Source organism: Cladophialophora bantiana (genome assembly GCF_000835475.1).
Source record: "Cladophialophora bantiana CBS 173.52 unplaced genomic scaffold supercont1.8, whole genome shotgun sequence".
Lineage (NCBI taxonomy): Eukaryota > Fungi > Ascomycota > Eurotiomycetes > Chaetothyriales > Herpotrichiellaceae > Cladophialophora > Cladophialophora bantiana.
Window position 1 is genome coordinate 397,952 of NW_015971582.1, and position 19,838 is coordinate 417,789.

A 19,838-nucleotide genomic window follows, 5' to 3' on the forward strand; every position below is an offset into this window, starting at 1 on the left:
TTGCTCTTCACTTCCCAAATAATCTTTCGCTGTTCTCCACCATCCACATCACCGCCTCATTCTTCATCTTGGTGTCGCTAAGCTCACGGCTCAGACTTTCTGGTCGCATGATGGTCGGCGCAAACACCACGGCGATGTTCATGCTCGTCATGAGATTCTCTTTCTCTAATTGAACCACCCGTGCGAGGTGCCGAATCAAAAAGTCCAGAGTCTCAAGGTGAACCCTTGGTAGTTCCTCTAACGCTCGTTGCATTGCGTCCACTCTCATCCCTTTGTCCTCAATCGTCGTGGTATCGAGCAGTTTATCGTAGACATCAAAGGTGATAAGTGGGGTGGGCAGCCGTCGGAAATACTGTTTCAACCCAGAAGTAACGGCGTGGATGTCGAGGTCGGGATCGGAAAGATCAAATTCCTTTGATGGGTTCTCGAACCAGTCTTTCACTTGCTGTACCTGCGAGTTGCCTCCAGATTTTCGGTAGATGCCTTCAACATCCATACCTGATGAGGGTCAGCGTGGCTAGAAGAAATGCTTTTTGACCAGGACTCACCACGTGACTCTACTTCTTCAACACACCTCCTCACAATCATAGGCACAGTGGTCTTCTCATATTCGGCCCGTTGCTCGAGCTCGGAGCCAAACAACTCTGTTTTCATCATTAGCGGGAGTAGGATCAAACCAGAGGGGCAGCTCCTTACGTGCGCCAGCTTCTGCAAGCAAAGACGGTGTGCTCGCATTAGCTTGGGCGGCGTACAGACCGTTGGACTTGGGCGCCACTTTCTGAGTGCTAAAGAAACCAAAGCCACTTTGTTTGACAGGTTCCGGTTTCGTCTTCGGCAGACTTGAATATTCTTGACCAGCGGCAGTTGTTGACCCATAAGCCCCTGTCTCCGCAAACTGTAGGTCTCGGCTGTAGTTCTGTTGAGTTGAGGAGAACGCCCCTTTCAGACCTTTCGTGACACCCTTGGCCACCTTCTGTCCTTTTCTCCAATCAAACTTCCTTGGTTGGCCTTTGCGGATGTCCACCATTTGAGGACCCTGGATGACGGTCACAGGCTCTGCTTCACCTTGTAGAGTGCTTGCTGAATCTATATTGGTCAAGTCGGTGGACATGTTGCGTGTCTCCCTCGAATCAAAAGAGACGTTTGACTTCTCTTTGTGGTGAGAATAGATTCCAAGTCCATTCATGGCCGACTTTTGCTGATCTGCTTGCGCCCCCGAATTGGCCTTGTACAAGCCTTGAATCTGGTGTACCAACTGATTGTTAAGCTCAGCCAGCTGGGCATTCTTCGAAGACAGCTGTTCAAACTCCATAAAGCTCTTATCTTTCATTTGAGTGAGACTGGCTATCTCATCCACCAAATCATTTCGTTTCTGGATTGAAGCCTCGATCTGAGGCCCGAACGAGTCCTTTAGTTTTTCCAATGCCTCTGCAAATTCGCGAAGCACGACGTTGCTCAGTCTGCCAAGGTCGAACGGCTCCCCGCTGTGCTTGGCAGCAGCCAGGTGCTCCGTAAGGACCTCTAACTCTCTTATGACGATCTCTTTTTGTGTATCGAGAACAACTATGGTTGATCTTTTCTCCTTGAGCTCGACGTTTACCTGCTTGATATTTGCGGCCGAGTCAAGCTGCATTTCCAATTCAGCTATTCTCTTCTCCCGCTCAATAATCTTTTGCCGCTCACGTCGAAGCTCATTCTTGAACCAGGCGAGTTCATCGCGATTTTCCGGTGAGGCAGTACTAGGACTGCTGATTTCCTGGCCAATCGACGAGATGGGCATGGCAGGCGATCGAGGCCAGCGGTCCCTCGAAAGCCGTCCGGTTTTGTCACTGTAGCTGCGACCATGGCGAACAGAATTCGAGACCCTCCTAAGGAATGATTCATGCGCGCTGGGCTCTTCTCCACCCATTATCCGGGCCATATCCTCATCCATAGTGAATTCTCCGCCCGCTGAATATCTAGGTAGACCTGGTGACTTGAACCCATCCACATATCTTTGATTGTCGGACTGGAGGGTGCTGAAGGATTCGTTTCTCGACCTTGAGTGATCGGAAGGTGGCAAAGGAGGTATGCGAGGGTCCACGAAAGATTCGTTACCTGTCTTGGTGACACCCTGAAGATCTTGAATCAGAGAATCATCTCCCGTATCGAAGATACTTTTTGAGTTCGGTGAACTTATAGGACCAGAAATGATCTTTCCACCATTGGCTTTGGCAAGATCGGCTGGCGCTTTGGGAGTGGACGAGCCGCTGTTCACCAGGCTTCCGCCAGACGGAGGCCCAATATTTGCCGCAGTGCCCAGTTCTTTCCTAGGTATCGTTCGATTCCGCTTCGCGCTGTCCAAAGAGTCGCCTCGCTTGGGGAGGTTTTGTAAGATCGATGTCGCGGGCAATTGTGCCGGCTTGGGAGATTCGTGTGAGCCACTATAAGCTGGACTTGAATCGTTCGACAGCAGGGGCGTCGAGTAGTCGTGGTCTGATGGTGACCCAATGTCCGGGACATTCAATGTCTTGGCGGCAAGCTGCTCCAAAGGATCTGTAGGGGCATCGGCTCTGGGAGTTGAATCCTCTGAACGTGAGCCCGGGGTCGATGCGGAGAACTTCTTGGATTTAGGGGCTTCTTGAAGTTTGAATCTTTCGTTGTGTTGTGCTTCGTTGGAGTGAACAATCTGCGATAAACGAGGTGAACCCTCTGACTTCTTAGGCCGCTCCACCGGGATGTAGGGCGATACTGTGGCAGAGCCAGATATGCTCAGATTTGCTCCTCTGCGGCTTTGCTCAACAGCTTCTCTTGAGGGTAGACGGCCCTTCTCTTGGTAGGCGATATGGGGACTTGATGTATTGGATTTGGAAATTTGCGACTGGGGTATTGGAGCGGTGGACTTGCTGGTGAAATAATCGGTTGGCTTCTCTTCGACGGATTTCTGAATCATTTGGTTTGGAATGCTAGGGGACTGCGTTGCAGGTTGCGGGGTAGGGTCAAAGGCAAGCGGTATCAAGAATTCTTCGCCTCCTCCTGAGAGATCTGATCGCTGCGACATCATTGAATGTCGGTTATTGCGGAAGGTGGTTGAGGGTAACGTGAGCATATCTGGAAATAAACCAGGATTAGCATGCGAGCCACGAGGCTTGGAGATGGGCTTCTTACCACGCGCATGGTTCTGATCCGATGTGGATGGCCTCGAGTCCGAGTCTGCTTGCAGTTCGCTGACCGTCTTACTCACAGAGGGGGCACCTGCTGCAGGGGGCTCTGCGTAAACCTCGGGAAAGGGAGACGACTGGCTTTCCGGAATGTAGGTAGTCTTCCTGGCCTCTGGGGGGGGAATTGCAGGCAACGACTTGTCGAGCTGGACGTTGTTTGACATTTTGGAGCGCTGTGCGGTGTTCTTAGCGGTCTTTTTGCGTCTCCTGGCCATAAGAGCCTCGTGGCAGTCCATGCAGAATATGCCCTGTGACGTCCTGGCATAACGTAGATTTTCGATCTTCCTCTTGCAGTTTCTGCATTTGAAGCAATTGGCGCAAAAGGCCTGATCTCCGGTGAGAATTGCCAGGTCCTCAATCTTGTCTCCGCAATTGCTGCAACTGTAGGTGCAATTGTTACATATCAAAGATCCGTCGCCCAGGAGAAGCAGATTTGCGTCAGAATCGAGGAGGGTACCACAAGTATTGCACGCAAAGCAGTGAATGTGCCATCTATTCCCAGCTTGAGGATGTCAGTCACGAGATTGTTCCCACGAAAAGGGACAGTGCCATGTTACCGAGCTCGAATGCTTTGCCTTCCTCGAGGATCTGTTTTCTCTCTCGTCAGCTGTTTGTCTGACCGTAGACTTGGAGAACTCTCACCTTTCCACAACCCTTACAAGGATAGGCGGCGTCATCTGGGTCCATGGGGGAGTCGGGAAAGGCCACAGGGGATTCCATCGCGGTGGCCATTATGTCCTCTGATCTCGGTATTTACTGCAGATTGTCGACATATGGCGGGCTTACGTCCACATGAGATCGCCGGTTCAGAGAGACAGTATGATTGTATAGCATTAATAATCCCACTTTTTGGCTGCAAACAAAGCTCGAACACGGTCAAGTCCTATACATTGTACAACTGGCAGAATTATTTTATCCTTCTGATTGATGGGCAAGGTCGTGTGCTGCCTGCAGCTGCAACACTGATTCGGCCAAACTAGAGGGACAATCGACGTTCGTGCCGTGGCGGAGGATCGGTGTATGGTCTTTCTTTTGCGTTGGTGGCCAATAAGCCAACGAGAGTAGTTGGGAACTTCGAAGATCAAGGTGAAGATGCTCCAGCAGACTATCTCTGTGGTCGTACAAGGATAAGGGTAGAGAACGAAGGTAAACAAGTTTTTAAGGATTGTGGAGGTTCAGCTCGTGCAGACAAGGCCGGGCGGAGGAAGGTGAGAGAGTGAGAGAGTGGATGTGGTTGCGCAGACAGCAGCCAGGTGACAGGATCGTGTCAAGTCAAACGGATCGATGGCGGTGACGGGAGAATCATGACGGTAGAACTGCTGGCAGTAATAGGGTGCGTACAGCAGGTGTCGAACTTGGTGAATGACAAGGGCGCATAGAAGGAGGCAGATGCTGTCAATGGGGGGCCAGCTTCTGGTTGTGGGAAAACGAGAGGAGGTGTTTGGTGGTGCTGAAGACGTTGCTTGGGAGTTTGCACAGAGTTCAGATGTCTTTCGGGGGAATAGTGGCCCTCCAGGGTCCGTGTGCATTATTTGGTTGAACGTGCTCGTGCAGTTTGTGCCCTGGGCGCAACTGTTAGTGGGCGCTCAGGAGACTTAAGGGCCCCCATCCAGTTAAAGGTGGCCAGGCTAGTGGACGACGCATACCCAAGTGCCCCGCTAAAAAGACCTGCAGGTGCAATCGAACGAGTGAGGTTGCGCATGTCCATGGTGCTGTAGTGGCGTTGCTGCAGCTAGGCTCTTGTTATTGCTAGTCCTGCGTGATCGCTTTTGATCGCTTGGATCGACTCGAACCACCGGAGCATTTTTAGTAGTCGCACTCAATGGCGAAATGACTAGTGACCTAGCGTCAACACAGTCAGAAAATCTGGTGAACCTTCATCTGGAGTCTCAGGGGGGTTTTGATGCGAGATGCAATGCGCAATCACATACGCACCGACTACTGTCACGCCGTTCGCTGATCGATCAAAGGAGCTGGACGGCAGTCCCCTGGGAACTCGGGGGGCGCTGATGAGAACTACTCCTACATACTTACCTCTCAGCATATGTAACCCGTCTTCATTTCGGCGTGGAGACCAATCTGTTGAACAACGAGCCCACTCCTGCTATCTCCGAATTGCTTACGTCGCTGGCACTGATGGGTCAGATTCTAGCCTTCAGGTTGTGTGACACCACCATGGCAGATTACTCCAGGCCGCGTGCAGAAATCTACTGTTTCACTTGGCACAGCCCCTGACTTCAGGGTTGGGTCGCTTCAGCCTGATCTGCTACGTGCAGTAAGAACTACTACCTAGACTTTCGTGTAGTAGGTGACTGTGGGATCAGGATGGGGGCCACCAAAAGTACGCTGGCGAAAAGCGAAGAAGCAATTTTGGAAATGATTAGAATTCATCTTCTCTCTATCCATTGCCGTGCCCAATTCCACTCTTCCCAGAGAACGCCACTTACCAAGATCCAGTGGACATAATCCCTGGGTTTCTGTGCAATGCCAGCAACTGCTCGTAAGACGTCGTCGACAGTGACCTTCATGATGATGCTGATGATAATGATAATAATACAAAAGCACTCGCTGCAAAAGGAGAAAGCCTCCCTCCACCTTGTCCCTTGAACTCCAGAAATGAATCCGACCCCATCCTCCATACTAGTAATGATAATAATAATAATAATAATAACACTCTGGGGGCATCACTCAATAAGATGTTCCAGCAACGTCAACATAATAATGAATCAGGTTCTTGTCCGACTCCTTCTTGAAGTACTTGTAGAATCTGGCTTCGGGTTTGATGACAGCATGAAGATTGATGCAAAAGTTCATGACAGCTCTTTTGATGATGGATGTGTAGCTGGCGAGAAGGTGTTCGGCATACGCAGCGAGGCGATCCTCTTGGATCTCGTAGAGAGTTTCGTTGCAGGAAACAAGCCGAATGAGGAGAGCATTGAGGATCTTCAAGCCGAAGTCCATAATGATAGGGAGCCTGTTTGCAAAGCGAGACTTTTCCGGGCCAAACTCCGACGCAAGACTCTGGAGGCTGTTGTAAAAAATAGTATCGGTTGATTTGGGGGTAACAATAGGATCATTTGTAGTAATGATGTACTCAATCTGTTCGAGCGTGTCGAGGACGGCATCGATCGTGGGGAGAACAGTCTGCGTGTGACTGCACAGAAGAAAGGCACCGTCGTCGATAGCCGAAAGCACAGATGCATATGAGGAGCTGTGGTTGCATCTAGCAATGAGTAGTGCGGAAAGTGTCATTCCAGGCTGTGGTTCAGGCCACTGGGGATATTGTTGGAAGAGATGGACCAACGTTATGAGAATCGTGTGTGTGTTATAAGCTGGATGGTTGAGGTTTGTGGCGCGTTTATCTCGGGATTCGGTGATCATATCCAACGACACCATGTTGTTGATGAGGAGTTCAAAGAGTTCGTTGAACTGTGAGTGCTTGGTGATCAAAACACCAGGGTTTTCTTCAATCAGTTTCCTGAGCCTGCGGTAGCCGAGAGCATCAAGACTGGAACGTCGAAGTGCCTCCATGGCCATCAAAAGGGTCTTTTTCTCGGAGGCAAGGCCATCTCGCTCGGGAGAACGCCGAGGTGATCTCTTTGGAGATCGCTTTTTCCGTGGACGAATCACCATGGCATTTTCTTTGCCATCGGACTTGATTGTCTCATAGCTGGATTTGAGGGCATTTTCTTTGCCGTCGGATTTAATTGTCTCATAGCTGGATTTGAGGACACTTTCTGGGACAACATTAATGGTGTTGTCTTTCGAGACGGAGGACGCCGACGTTACAGCTCGGCCGCGAGATTCAGGACGCTGAACACTGTTGACTGAAGGCATTGGAGTGGCAACGATGCGTCTCCTGACAGGGGCTGAGAGAAGACTCGGCTTCTTTTCGACGTCCTCCATGGTACCAAAGAGTTTGAAGTCGTCGGATTTGATCGGTTCAGGGGTCAAGCCACGTTGCTGCGACGACTCTTGGCTCTGAGCCATGCGTTCTTTGTTCTGAGCTTTGATAGAGGCAAGCGCCGACTTTGGTCTTGGAACAGCATTAGCTTGGGCAGCAGTGGCCGAAGATTTGTCTGGGTTGTGTGGATCGGCTTTCAAAGCCTTTTGAGCATGAGTGTTGAGGCCATTCATGATATTGCGGGCACCTCGTGGGTCGTATGAATGGAAGGTCCAGAAGGCAGCACGGCTGTTCTCGCGCACTTTGACTTGTCCATCTGTGAGGCCTTGGAGGATGGCTTTTTCACATGCAGGAGCATCTTTCTCGCGGTCCATCTGAGTGCGATAGGTTTCGATGAGGATGCGTAGCCATTCGGGCGCATAGGTGCGGGGAGGGATGCGGTTATCTTTGAATGCAGAACAGACGTGATAGAACAACCGAGGGCTGTAACCAGCATGTTTGCAGATGTTGACGATTGCGTCATTGGCATTTTTCTGATTGACCGTCTTGGTCGAACCGCAGATGACAATGAGACCAGAAAGAAGGAGATCGAGTTGCGGCTGGATTTGGGTCTCGAGGTGCTTTGCAATGTTTGAGAGAGCTCGGCAGGCTTGAGCAGACAGAGTGGTACGCTCAGAGCCGGCAGTGGTGACGATGTGAGGCAAGACGGCTTTGACTTTTTGGACAAAGTCGTTTGGGATGGCGCTATTTTCTTTGCGCTTTTCGAAGATGTCCGAGAGCTCGGCGAGAAGATCCTGTCGCTTCTTCCAGCTTTCCTCGGTCTCTGGAAGGGTGAATTCGTAATGCAGGAAGTTGAGCACATCAGCATAAGTTTTGCCGAGCATTTTGGCTCTAGCGCCTGCAATGGCAAAATAGACGGCTTTTCCGATAGCAGGGATGGCTGTATTGACCTTCTTGGCTGTGTAGTTGAATGTATTGGCAGTAGTAGCCTTGACTATACAAGACCATGTCAGCGAATGAAGAACAACCCAACTAGATAGCGACAGTAGCGGCATACGGAAGGTCATGTGGTCACAGAAGAACGCCATATTGTCCCACTTGCGAGATACCCAATGGTATTCTTGCACGAATTGGAAGATAGAGTGGGAGAATAGTGATTTAAAGCAGTGTAACAAGGTAGAGCAATGAAGCAATTCAGTACAGGTAGTTTGAATCGAATGGCGTACAGCAGCAATTGTGATCTCTTGAACATGGGAATGTGTTGGAGAAGTGTCCACGGGACTGAGAAGGGCCAGCTGGGAAATATATATGAAAATTTCACACGTACCTGATCAGGGCGTAGGGCAGTGGCAAGGGTATTTGAGATAGAGGGTCTTGTTGTTCATGGATATGGATATCAACGACGGTTCCAAAGGTTGAGAAAACGTTGTTGGCGAGAAGGTTGGAGGAGGAGAAGATGAAGACGGTGACTTTGTGTTGATGTTTTGGCAAGCAACAAGGCGAACTGACTCGGAGCGGCAGGCGGAAGTTTGATCGGCTGTGCTTGGCGCGCAAGCCAATCAGAAGCTGCAGATGGTGTCGCCTTGCCGCCTTGCCGCTCCTTGCCCACCCCCTCAAAACCCCTTTTGGAACGGCGCGATATGGCCAACCAAGAACTTTCAGCTGGTCAACCATTGATCAACTGCGAGAACTGTCTTCATCAAACTCCATCTAATATCTCCATCTCTTACTTGCTTCCTACACAGGAGGGCAAATCCATTGAAACCGCCCCTGCCTTTATCTTACCACCAAAACAACATGCCCCCAAAGCCCCTCCTCCGCCTTCACCTCGACGACATTGGTCACCCAGCTGCCCAAGTGGCTTGTAGCTGCCTAGATGGAGGTCTCTATTTGACTCGAGCCATTGAGCATGTCATGGACTGCTTGTACCACCCCTGCGGCTCGGGCGACATCCCCAAAGTCAGATCGGTCACGGTGGTCCTGCGCAGCATGGGTGGAGTTGCCTACACCACGGGATTGCCACTGGATGACCTCCACAAGGAGATTCATCTGTCCCTCGACTACGTTCACGGTCTATCGTTACGGAAAGACGCGGCAGGACTCCGCCACGAGATTGCCGGGGTCATCACCCATGAGATGGTTCACTGCTTCCAACACGATTGCGAGGGTACCGCCCCAGGCGGGCTCATTGAGGGCATCGCAGATTTCGTCCGCTTGAAGGCTGGCCTTTCCCCACCGCATTGGAATAAGTCGCCCGAAAACAGAGGGCGCAAATGGGACGAGGGCTACCAAAAGACCGCGTGGTTCCTTGAGTGGCTTGAGTCACTACAAAGGCCTGGCACTGTGAGTCTAATGAACGAATTCATGCGAAGAGGGAAGTATCATGAGCAAAGCTTTTGGGCTGCCATGTTTGGGGAATCCGTGGATGAGCTGTGGGACCGTTACAAAGCGACATGGGAAACCCCAACTCAAGTGAAGCCGGAAGTAGACGAGAAGCCAGCGGTCAAGCTGGAAGAAGACAAGAAGCCAGTGGTGGCTGAAGACAACAGAAAACGAAAGCACTTCGCCGCCTAGCAATTTTCATTGCCTCATCCGCGATCCGTTTAGTCTAGACGATTCTGTAGATGACCCTGCGAAATCTCGGAGATCTAGCGAACGAGTTTCCGGTCAAAACAGTAAGTATGAGGGCATTGGAACCGGTAGATTGAGAATGAGGCAGGACGCAGAGTCGTCTCAAGACGTGAGCGAGGCATGAGAACAGCACGGAGCTTCAAGGCAGATGTTTGATCATTGGGAGAGGTATTGATTCCGGGTAGTTCGGAGACAGGGGCGAGGCCGAATGCAGGTTCTGTAATTTCATGGGTTCTAAACCTCAAAGCAATAATCAGCATTTTGACTTCAAGGGCCAAGGTTAAGTAATCGAAGGAGGAATGGAGTCAGTAAAAAATTAGAGTGTTGTTGCGTAATTTTGTTCTTCATGGAGCAAACAAGTTCTCGGGGTTAAAAATAGATCATCACACAGTCTTTAATTTCAAATTGAGGGGAAAGGATAATAGCTTACCGAAAGATCCTCGCGAAGAAAAGCGACGGTACCTCCCGTAAGCTTCGAAAAGTTCTGATCAGCATTGTGTGGCAATCATGTTATTCCATGCTATGTCGCGTGTCTATTGCTCTAGCTGTGACCGCTTCGAGCCTGTCATTTGCATGTGCACGTGCTGATACCCGCCTACATCCGAGGTACTTAATCGAACAGACCACCGAAGCCTGGTGCATGTTAGCTCGAACGATTAGATTTCCGCGAAAAGATGTAGGCTTACCCTCGTCGTCAGACTCTTCCTTCTCCTCTTCTTTTTCTTCTTCCTTGGCCGCCTCAGGCGCCGCCTCCTCAGTAGCAGCCGCAGCCACCGGGGCCGCAGCAGCGTACGCCTCAGGGTTGGCAATGCGATCCTTAAGTTCATGAATGGCCTCCCACTCATAATCGATCTCAATCGCCACCGCGATGGCCTTCTTGTAACCATTGATCAAGCTGTGAATAATGGATGGAAGGGTTGGGTAGTTGGCAGCAAGGGAGATGGTGGTAATAGTAGTGATCGCCGATGTGAGTGACTTTAGCAGTTGACTCTCCTCAACGTCCAACACTTCGGGTGCGAAGGTTTGCCCTTCCTCATATACTTGTACCACCTTCATGCCGTAGGTGAAAGGAGAAATGTTCAACATATTGAGCAGGGTGGCTTCTGAGGCACCGACTTTTGCGCCGGCCTCGACCAGCTTGAGGTCAGTGGTGATTTCAATAGTACCACGAGCAATCTTGGTGGGGACACCGAGGGCCTGGAAGAAAGAGGTCTTGCCGGGTTCCATGCCAGTGTTTCCAGCTGGAACGTACACATCACCAGGAGCAATGGCACCAGCACGGGCAGGGGCTGCGACACGGTTGGAAAGAATCTTGTCACGAATAGTCTTCAAGTCACCGTTAGTGAAGATGAATCCAACATTTCCTGCCAACGGTCAGATTGATCATTCCTTCTCCTCTTGCCTTAAAACGTGCGCACCTTTGACGTGAGGCAGCAAACGTTCGTATTCGGGGCTATCGGCGATGAAACCCTTGAGGGCTCGTCGGACCATGGTGTTCTTGCCCATCAGGACTACCGCTTCGCCGCGCAGGTTCTGTCGGATTTCGTGCATCTGTTGCGACGAGACATTGTCGACGCTGACCTGGGGGAATTGTTAATTTGCTAGCCCATTTGTCTTTCTAGGAGGACTTGCAATGAAGATTGACTTGTACTCTTCGAGCAAGCCCTTGAGCTTGTCGAAGTAGACAGCTTTTGTGCCTGATTTGCCCCCCATGACTTCTTAAGGGATGAAGTTAGGATATTTAAGGGCAGTCGTTGCGAATATGACAGTGGTGTTGTTGGTGATGGTCGAGGTGCAACTTTTTCGGATTGAATCTGGGATATTTTCGTGGGTGCGATTTGAGTCACGTGTGTGGCCTTGGCATCAACGGCGGAGCATTCTTTCATGAGAGCACTACCAAATTTCCATGCCCTGCCCATATCACAATGTTCAACAAATACTACTACTAATTCTTGCCTCTGGGGTATTTCGAAATCTCCGAACAGATAGCCATCTGGTGGTGCGACTCTATAGATGCGAGTCTTCTGCAAACCTCCACACCGGCTACCCACCCTCTGTAAAGACGCTTGGAAGGTGTTACCGGTGTCTCAATGGTGCCCTGTCCGTTTCAAAAGCTATGCTGCGTCCAACCAGTGGATGGTGAACAACCTTTTCTTCTGGCAGCTTCAGGGCCAGTCATAAACTCATTCGACTTGAAGGATGGATCATTCTTGAGCCAATGGCCCCCATCTGACACTGAGGACGAAGAATATAATGCAGCCGTGACCAACGGCGAGGAAGCTAGGGCCCCAAAGAGACGAAAACTCGAGGAAGGAACTCGTGGGGAAGCCTCCCATCAAGATTCAGAAGACTCGATCGAAATCATATCGGAGAGGAAGAAGGGTGAGCGACGGAAGCCCAAGGTAGAAAACACCTCCCTGCCGAACGTCTCTCATATCATCACTACCAGTGACGGGAAGACAGTCATCTGCGTCACGGCCGAGGACAAATCCGCCATTGTGTTCAAAGTACTGACTGGAGGAGTCTTGCACCTGAAGAGTCGAAGGTAAGTAATGCTTGCGCAGGTGCGCTGGCTCGTGTTGCTTAGTATACTTAGGTCGTTGCCAAAGCGTATTTGCGCAATCGTCTTAACACCAGATGAGAAAAGTCTTCTCCTAGGCGATAAATTTGGCGATGTCTATCTGCTCCCCTTACATCCCACTGAGGGGTGGACACCACAGAAGCTTGATCAGGACCAACAACCAGCGGCCTATACTCCCTCTGCCTCAGAGTTAACAGTGCATACGAAGGGCAATCTTGAGGCCTTGAGACAGCAGCGCCAGCTGAAGGCGACTCAACCCAAGAAGGAAGGCCCCCAGTTTGAATGCAAGTTGCTGTTAGGCCATGTGTCGCTCTTGACTGACGTCGCCATCACCGAAGTCCAATCTGGATTGAAGCGCCGCCAATACATCTTGACCTCAGACCGAGACGAGCATATTCGCGTCTCCCGGGGGGTGTCACAAGCTCACATAATCGAGAACTATTGCTTCGGCCATCGCGAATTTGTGAGCAAGCTGTGTATCATGCCTTGGGACTCGGAAATACTTGTGGCAGGGAGCGGTGAGCCTTCTTTGAAGGTTTACCACTGGCAGACGGGGCAGTTGCTGGATCAGGAGCTCTTCCAAGGCGATGTGGGAAAGGACATATTCGACTGCCTGGGTTTGGAAGATAGTAGACGTCCGTTGGATGCCATGGCAGTGTCCAATATTTGGCCTGTGCACTACGCCATGTCAGGCAAATCACCACGTTCTCGCCAGCCTCCTCGTTTGATCCTAGTCTCGCTCGAAGGGTAAGTACTCACTGCGCATTTGGTGAACTGAAGCTGAGCAAATTCAAGGCTTCCCATTCTCCTGAGCTACAGCGTTACGGAAGAAGGCCGCTTGAGGCATCATCAGACCTTAACATTAGGAGGAAACGTCTTGGATGTTACCATTGGCCCAGCATTGTGGGGAATTATTGTCGGCATTGACACGATACATAAGCCTGGCTCGGTACGGGTCTTGAGACCTGAGACGACACCAGCAGCAGGTGCGTTTGAGACATTTGAGCTATTTTCCAATCTTCGCGATGACGAAAATGGCCTGGGCAAGGAACCAGACGGTGTTCCTGAAGCAGACCTGCGTTGGGAGACTTCGAGCCTTGCAATGCTTCTGAACACTTCGGCTTCTAACTGTGACAAGGGGGCGTTGCCGTCAGAATGCAGCATAAAGGACAAAGGTGCATATAGCGCTGCAGGAGAGGTGTTGTATGGGCTGGAAAATCTCAGGAAGAAACGAGGCCAAACTGCGGCGGAAGATGAGGAAGAAGAAAGCCAGCAGGGTACCCCGGCAGAGGCAGAAGAGATACCGTGATGAATATTGTCTAAACGATAATTAGCCATGTCTCTTCTCGAATACAAGTGAGACTGCAACCAAAACACAATGGAACTGTCCAAACACTCCGTACCTATTGTTTACTGCGCCCCACGTAGCCTTGCTGGAGGGGCGAGGGGGTTTTCGGATCTGCAAGGCTGGGAAAATCCTCGGCGCAATTGGAAAAATTGCCCCTCCAAACACCGTTGACAGTCACGACTGTCCAAATACGAATGGGAATATTGTAGCAGCCTCCTCTCTGACAAGCACGGCCCAAACCAAGAAGAGACATTTCGTGGAGAACAGGTTTTGGAAGATGGAGAAAAATTGGCTGCCTCTCAAGAATGATCGACTCCTTCGAGCCGCACGAGGTGCGTGAAGCCGGCACAGCGTCCAACCGTGCCAACAGAATACAATCCCCCCTCTAAACCAGATTTACAGGTGAGAAAGTTGACAGACCACCAATATGGGTGATGCGACAAGGTACGCTGCTGCTGTGGCGGTCAGTTGCCCACGCCCCTTCTCTCTTTGTGTTCTCTCTCCTCTCTCCTATAGCTGTTTCCAAGTCACTAACGTTCCGCTTTTTGGGGGAGGATAAAAAACAGCCGGTCGCTACCTTCCCGAGTACCATAAGGCCAAAGGCAAGCACGACTTCTTCGAGTGCTGTCGCTCCCCTGAGATCGCTTCCACCCTGACTCTCCAACCTATCGATCGCTACGACGGCCTCATTGACGGGGCGATTATTTTCTCCGACATCCTCGTCATCCCACAGGCTATGGGCATGGAAGTCCTGATGGTCGACGGCGTGGGGCCCAAGTTCCCGAACCCACTCCGGAGCCCGTCGGACAAACAGTACCAGGAGATCGTGAAGAGAGAGGTTGACGTGAAGAAGGAACTGGACTACGTGTACAAAGCCATCACACTGACGAGGGAGAAGTTGGCCGGACGAGTGCCGTTGTTTGGGTTTTGCGGCGCGCCCTGGACACTGCTGTGCTACATGGTGGAAGGAGGCGGGACGAAAATGTTCAAGGAAGCAAAGACGTGGGTCTACAAGTATCCGGAAGAGAGCAAAGTCCTCTTGAAGAAGATGTCGGCGATCTGTGTCGAGTACCTCGCATTACAAGTGGCTGCAGGAGCACAGATTGTGCAAGTCTTCGACTCCTGGGCGGGAGAACTGTCGCCGGCATCGTTCAAGGAGATCTGTCTCCCGTCATTAAGGTATATTGCAGAGAACCTACCCCAGCGATTACGGGAGATTGGTGAAGACGTTGTCCCCATGGTCGTCTTCGCAAAGGGTGCATGGTACGCTCTGGACGAACTTTGCGACCTGGGCTACGATGTTGTGGGACTGGATTGGTTGCACGATCCCAAGGGTGCGGTGAAGATAGCAAGAGGGAGAGTCACCTTGCAAGGTAATGCTGACCCCGGCGTGCTCTATGGAGGCCATGGGGCCATCACGAAAGTTGTCGAGGACATGGTTGAGGGCTTCGGAGGGGGCAAAGAACGATGGATCGCGAATCTCGGACATGGCGTGACCCCCGGCGTCGACCCAGATGATTTGAAGTTCTTCTTCGAGGAGATCCACAGGTGTACTGCATAAAGGCTGCAAAGGAAAGGGGGGACACTGCTTAGGAAGGGAATGGGTGCGTGGAGGTTTGCTGTATATCATTGCTCCCCAATATCCTCGTTCCTAGGAGGCTGCCCATCAGTCACGAGGAAAAAGTCCCCAATGCCAAAAGGCGAATTTAGAAGAATAAGAAAAGAACAGGACATACCACACATGCGGTTTCTCCTCGATAAACCTCGTCATCAGCCCGATACATTCGGCATTCTCCAACACCACGACCTCGACGCCTCTTGCCTTGAGATACTCCTCTCCGCCCACGAAGGTCTTGTTCTCGCCTATCACTACCCGGGCGATCTTGTAGAGGATGCAGGCGCCAGTACACATGTCGCAGGGCGACAAGGTCGTGTACATGGTGGCGCCCGCGTAGGCCGAGGCCGGAAGACGACCCGAGTTTTCCAGAGCCGAGATTTCGCCCTTGCACATCATGGACCCTCAGAGTTATGGTCGAGAGAAGTGACAAGACCAAAATAAGGACATCCGAGAGGAGAGAAGACTTACATGCAACGTAGCGCTCCCCTTCTGGACTCGCATATTGTGTCCCCGGCCGAGGATCTTGCCGTCCTTGGAGACAAGGCACGCCCCTATCCTCAACCTTCCTTAGCGAACTCTTTTACCCTTGCTCGTCCACCCCAGAGGCATTGGAATCTCCCCGGCCCGTTCAGAGCTGGCACATGGAAGAAGGAAAGGAGAGAGAGGGAAGAATACTAGGGAGTAACAGCGCGGGTTCGGCACGTACCTATCGGGACCCCTCCTTCCGCGAAGCCTTGCCGGGCTTCTTCCACGGCTGCGAGGAAGCCTGGATCTGTTTCCGACATGTCGTTGCTGGGATCGTTAACGCTAGGTTTGGAAAAAGACGGACAGACTGTCAACTGGATTGCGCGCGTGCGAGAGGAGGTAAAAATGTCTTATAGGAGAGGCAACAGAGCCGGTGGGAGCTCGGAACTCCGACTGCGATATCAGCTTTGGCTCGCGCTACTCCGATCTGATTTACATCTGACATATGTTTATGTGTAGTTGAAAAGAAGGTGACCGTCCCATGGGGAAAGCATCTTTCATCTCCATGAGTCGGCCGTCTCAATCACAAAACAGGCCAATTTGTATTCCCTTCGACCTGCCCCAGAAAGATGTCTACTTAACCTTGCAGGAAATCTCCCGCGGCCTTCCTCCACGCCATCAGCACTTTCAGTTCCTCACCACCGTACCCTCCCTCAATGTCGTCTTTTATATCGAATGCTCCTTCCGGCATGATGGCAAATGCTCGTCCTACAGGCAGGCATCGTCCCAGGTTAGATTCAGGGTAAGCTTTCAGAAGTGGGGAGGCTTCGGGTGGATTGACAAGAGGAACAAACCAACTGAGGACAACCTACCATGCAACGTCTCGTCCAGTGCAATTCTTCCCACAGCCTGCGCACAGGTCTCCTTGCTCGCAAATGTAATCCCCTTGCCTTCCTCTATTCCCATGCCCTCGAGCACTTTTACGATCGGCGCCGTCATCGGCGTCTTGATGGCCCAAGGTGCAACCAGATTGACGCGGGTGCTCATCTCGTCGCGTGATCGGCGACGCAAGGCGCGAAAGAGGCCCCTCGTCCCAAATTTCGAAGTCGTGTAGGCGATGCTGTGGTCGTCGTCCAGATAACCCGCCAGAGAGGAGATGAAAATAAGAGCCTTTGTGACGGTGGTGGATGCCGAGGGCGAAGGGGGAATTTGCGGCTTGAGTTGAAAGTAATGCAACGCCAGAGCCGCCGAATAGTATGACCCCTTCAGATTGATATCGAGGCACTTGAGCGAGGGAGCAAGAGGCGACGACTCCAGGGTGACTTCCGGGCTGGCCTTGACCTGGTCAATCAGATTCTCAAGCGGGTCGACTGCCGCAAAGGTTGTCACGACGTCGAGGCATTTTGTCGGCGAGAATGAGATTGCCTTGTGAAATGCGGCGGTTTGACTGTCCCAGTCGCTCACGTCGCAGTAGACGTATTGAGTGTGTTGGCCTTCTTTTGTTAGAATAGCCTCGTCTAGGGGAGGTTGGACGTCGGCAATGGTCACATATGCGCCCTTTGAAGCGAACAGTTGGGCAGCTTCCAGCCCCAAACCTGATGCTCCTCCGGTGACCAAAATGCACTTGTCCTTAAGACCTGCAAGGTCTACTGGAGGGAGGAGGCTGGTCATGCTGGCCGCAGCGTTAGTGAGTTGCAAGAGATGGCCGTCGACAAGTAGGACCGAAACCAGAGAATCTTCAGTCAATCGATAATATGCTCGTAGCTCTTAGTTGGAAGAGAGTGACCCCTGTGTCGGGGCGAACCTCCTCTATGAGCATATATAACCTTCCATGGCTTGGATCAACCAACAGAGTACGGCTTCAGCTCATGCAACTATCCGTCCACTACCATGGACGTCTTTCGAGGCCGGATCAGGCCATCCACACTAACTGGAGGGATAAGACGGTAAGGGCTCTCGGCTATCAATCGAGCTGAATTACAATCTAAACAGAGGCCAGCAACTTGAGGACACTGTGACTTGCCAAGCCAATAAAACTTGCAGTATCACCATATGGTTTGCCAGGCGGATTAAGCCCTCCATTTTCAGCATTTCGCTTATTGAGATATGCTTTTCTAGATGCTTGTCGGTTAAGGGCCCTGGGTAGCAGTACGACGTCGTCACTCGTATGACTTGCATGACAGGATTCCCGAGAAGGGCGACAACAACCGAGCCTAAGTAGATAATAGCAAGGTGGTATAGTTAGGGGATGTTTTTGTGGAGCTGAGGAAGTCTTGGAAGAACCCTTGTTGGACCAGATTCCGAGGTAGAGCAGTTCTCAATTCTCTGGCATACATGCACCAAACATGTAGATAGATCCTGTAACACATTGAAACAAGTGCCGTCAAACGATAGTCTCGAGAGTTGAGACGGAGAAAAGGTCTTTTTGATTCCCCACCTCTCGGAGACTCTCTGACCTCCTCATCCTTGCAAGGACGGAGAAAAATATACCAAACCTCCATCACTCGAACGATATTTTGGCCGCTGTACTCGAGAACATGGAGCACTTCCAGATATACTGTAACAAGGCAAAGTGGCTGTGCAGTGCTGTGCAGGGCTGGTAGAGTGGTAGCAGAGGGGGGAGAAGTTGTCTAGTCACATGTCAAACCAAAATGCGCTGGCAGAGAGCGGAGTGTGGATCAGTTCACAGTGCTGGCAGAGTGCCATTCTTTACAGTTTGAGCAGAGTACCATGAATTCCATGGCTTTTTGGTGCCGTCTACCTAATTCCTAAGTGTTTGATCAATCCTGTCCTGTCTCTCGATGCTGCCGCTGTGCTAGGTGTTCGTAGCCCTAGCCCCCCCCCCCCTCTGGGTGGTGGTGGTGGTGGTGGTGGTGGTGTTGACTTGTCAGTGCCAACCAGAAACGCGTTCTCGATTCCCGACCTGCTGGACAGGCCTCTGTGCGTTGCCGCACGTGCACCCCGAATCCTGAAGTACTCTTTTACAACACGATTCTGCCTTCCACGCTCTCATAGGAGACGCTCCTCAACTCGACCTACTGCTCGAAAAAGATTACCCCTTCGCTCACGAAGCGGGAGTGTTTATGCCCTAGAAAATGGAGCTGTTCATCACGAGCAACCGGTTAGTGGACGGAGAAGGTCACCGAAGAGTGAAATCTCCAAGATCATCTTGACGCACGACGGGAATGTGCAAAGCGAGGGGATTAGCTGTCCCGAGGTCGAGATGGGTCAACGGAGGTGTCAACTACGGCCAGGATGAAATGCTAATCTGTGCCCAAGGCTCCGGGTCTGCTCCCAGTGGTCTCTACTTTGTGGACGTCAATCCTCCGTACAAGACCAGTTGGTTGTGGCGGGTTTCCATCGACGGCCGTTCAACGCAGTAAACGATGTCGTCGTCCACAGCGACGGAAGCATTTGGTTCACCAATCCCTGTTATGGCTTCGATGGAGGGTTTAAGCCCAAAACCACGTCTTCCAAACCAGGTCTACAGATTCAAGCTGACGACGCCCGGAATTCGAGCCATGGCGGATGGATTCGGCAGACCAAACGGAATCTGCTTCTCGCCGGACGAGAAGACTGTTTATGTGACCGACACTGACCGGACTCGGGGAACGGGCGATATCGATGACACCAGAGCATCGACAATCTTAGTATATTTCCCCCGCTCTATACTGGCCGCATTGGAAAGCTCGCAGCTCATTGTTTCTTGTGCAGATACGCTATTGATGTCCAGGAGGACGCAGGCAAGCCATTCCTAACGAATCGAAGAGTGTTTGCGTTCTGCGACATGGGCATCCCTGACGGCATTAAATGCGATATGGACGGCAACGTGTACAGCGGATGCGGCGACGGGTCCATGTCTGGTCGCCTGGAGGAACTTTGTTAGGCAAAATCTGTACGCAGGGCGGAGTGGCCAATTTCTGGTCGGCCGAGGAGAGCTGTTTCTGCTGAATGAGAAGAGGCTGTGGCGAGCCCAGCTGGCGCCGACGGTTTGAGGAGCCCTACTCAAACTGTAGACCAAAGAAAACCTCCAAGAATCTGCCTACCGCGTCCTCAAACGTAAGGAATATTCATTCATGGGGGTATTATCT

At 51.5% G+C, this 19,838-nt stretch overlaps 8 protein-coding genes across 8 annotated transcripts; 3 read left to right on the plus strand and 5 right to left on the minus strand.

Annotated features, from left to right (window-relative positions):
- Window positions 1-7: 7 nt before the first annotated feature.
- Z519_05791 (uncharacterized protein) lies at window positions 8-3,932 on the minus strand (the record flags this gene model as incomplete). The annotated part of the gene is made up of 6 exons (XM_016763531.1): window positions 8-498; window positions 549-644; window positions 697-3,090; window positions 3,148-3,702; window positions 3,758-3,788; window positions 3,843-3,932. The coding sequence occupies 6 exons, from the start codon at window positions 3,930-3,932 to the stop codon at window positions 8-10; spliced, it is 3,657 nt and encodes a 1,218-aa protein (XP_016619855.1).
- Window positions 3,933-5,888: 1,956 nt separating this feature from the next.
- On the minus strand, window positions 5,889-8,192 carry Z519_05792 (uncharacterized protein; the record flags this gene model as incomplete). The annotated part of the gene is made up of 2 exons (XM_016763532.1): window positions 5,889-8,098; window positions 8,162-8,192. The coding sequence occupies 2 exons, from the start codon at window positions 8,190-8,192 to the stop codon at window positions 5,889-5,891; spliced, it is 2,241 nt and encodes a 746-aa protein (XP_016619856.1).
- Window positions 8,193-8,901: 709 nt separating this feature from the next.
- Window positions 8,902-9,678, plus strand: Z519_05793 (uncharacterized protein; the record flags this gene model as incomplete). Its single annotated transcript, XM_016763533.1, has 1 exon — window positions 8,902-9,678. One exon carries the CDS (start codon window positions 8,902-8,904, stop codon window positions 9,676-9,678), a length of 777 nt encoding a protein of 258 aa, XP_016619857.1.
- A 667-nt stretch (window positions 9,679-10,345) lies between these two features.
- On the minus strand, window positions 10,346-11,448 carry Z519_05794 (60S acidic ribosomal protein P0; the record flags this gene model as incomplete). The annotated part of the gene is made up of 4 exons (XM_016763534.1): window positions 10,346-10,368; window positions 10,422-11,099; window positions 11,154-11,311; window positions 11,381-11,448. The coding sequence occupies 4 exons, from the start codon at window positions 11,446-11,448 to the stop codon at window positions 10,346-10,348; spliced, it is 927 nt and encodes a 308-aa protein (XP_016619858.1).
- Window positions 11,449-11,825: 377 nt separating this feature from the next.
- On the plus strand, window positions 11,826-13,625 carry Z519_05795 (uncharacterized protein; the record flags this gene model as incomplete). Its single annotated transcript, XM_016763535.1, has 3 exons — window positions 11,826-12,280; window positions 12,332-13,063; window positions 13,112-13,625. 3 exons carry the CDS (start codon window positions 11,826-11,828, stop codon window positions 13,623-13,625), a joined length of 1,701 nt encoding a protein of 566 aa, XP_016619859.1.
- A 316-nt stretch (window positions 13,626-13,941) lies between these two features.
- Z519_05796 (uroporphyrinogen decarboxylase) lies at window positions 13,942-15,225 on the plus strand (the record flags this gene model as incomplete). Its single annotated transcript, XM_016763536.1, has 3 exons — window positions 13,942-13,996; window positions 14,067-14,108; window positions 14,231-15,225. The coding sequence occupies 3 exons, from the start codon at window positions 13,942-13,944 to the stop codon at window positions 15,223-15,225; spliced, it is 1,092 nt and encodes a 363-aa protein (XP_016619860.1).
- Window positions 15,226-15,290: 65 nt separating this feature from the next.
- Window positions 15,291-15,675, minus strand: Z519_05797 (uncharacterized protein; the record flags this gene model as incomplete). Its single annotated transcript, XM_016763537.1, has 2 exons — window positions 15,291-15,315; window positions 15,401-15,675. The coding sequence occupies 2 exons, from the start codon at window positions 15,673-15,675 to the stop codon at window positions 15,291-15,293; spliced, it is 300 nt and encodes a 99-aa protein (XP_016619861.1).
- Window positions 15,676-16,384: 709 nt separating this feature from the next.
- Z519_05798 (uncharacterized protein) lies at window positions 16,385-17,418 on the minus strand (the record flags this gene model as incomplete). Its single annotated transcript, XM_016763538.1, has 2 exons — window positions 16,385-16,515; window positions 16,620-17,418. The coding sequence occupies 2 exons, from the start codon at window positions 17,416-17,418 to the stop codon at window positions 16,385-16,387; spliced, it is 930 nt and encodes a 309-aa protein (XP_016619862.1).
- Between the last annotated feature and the right edge of the window lie 2,420 nt (window positions 17,419-19,838).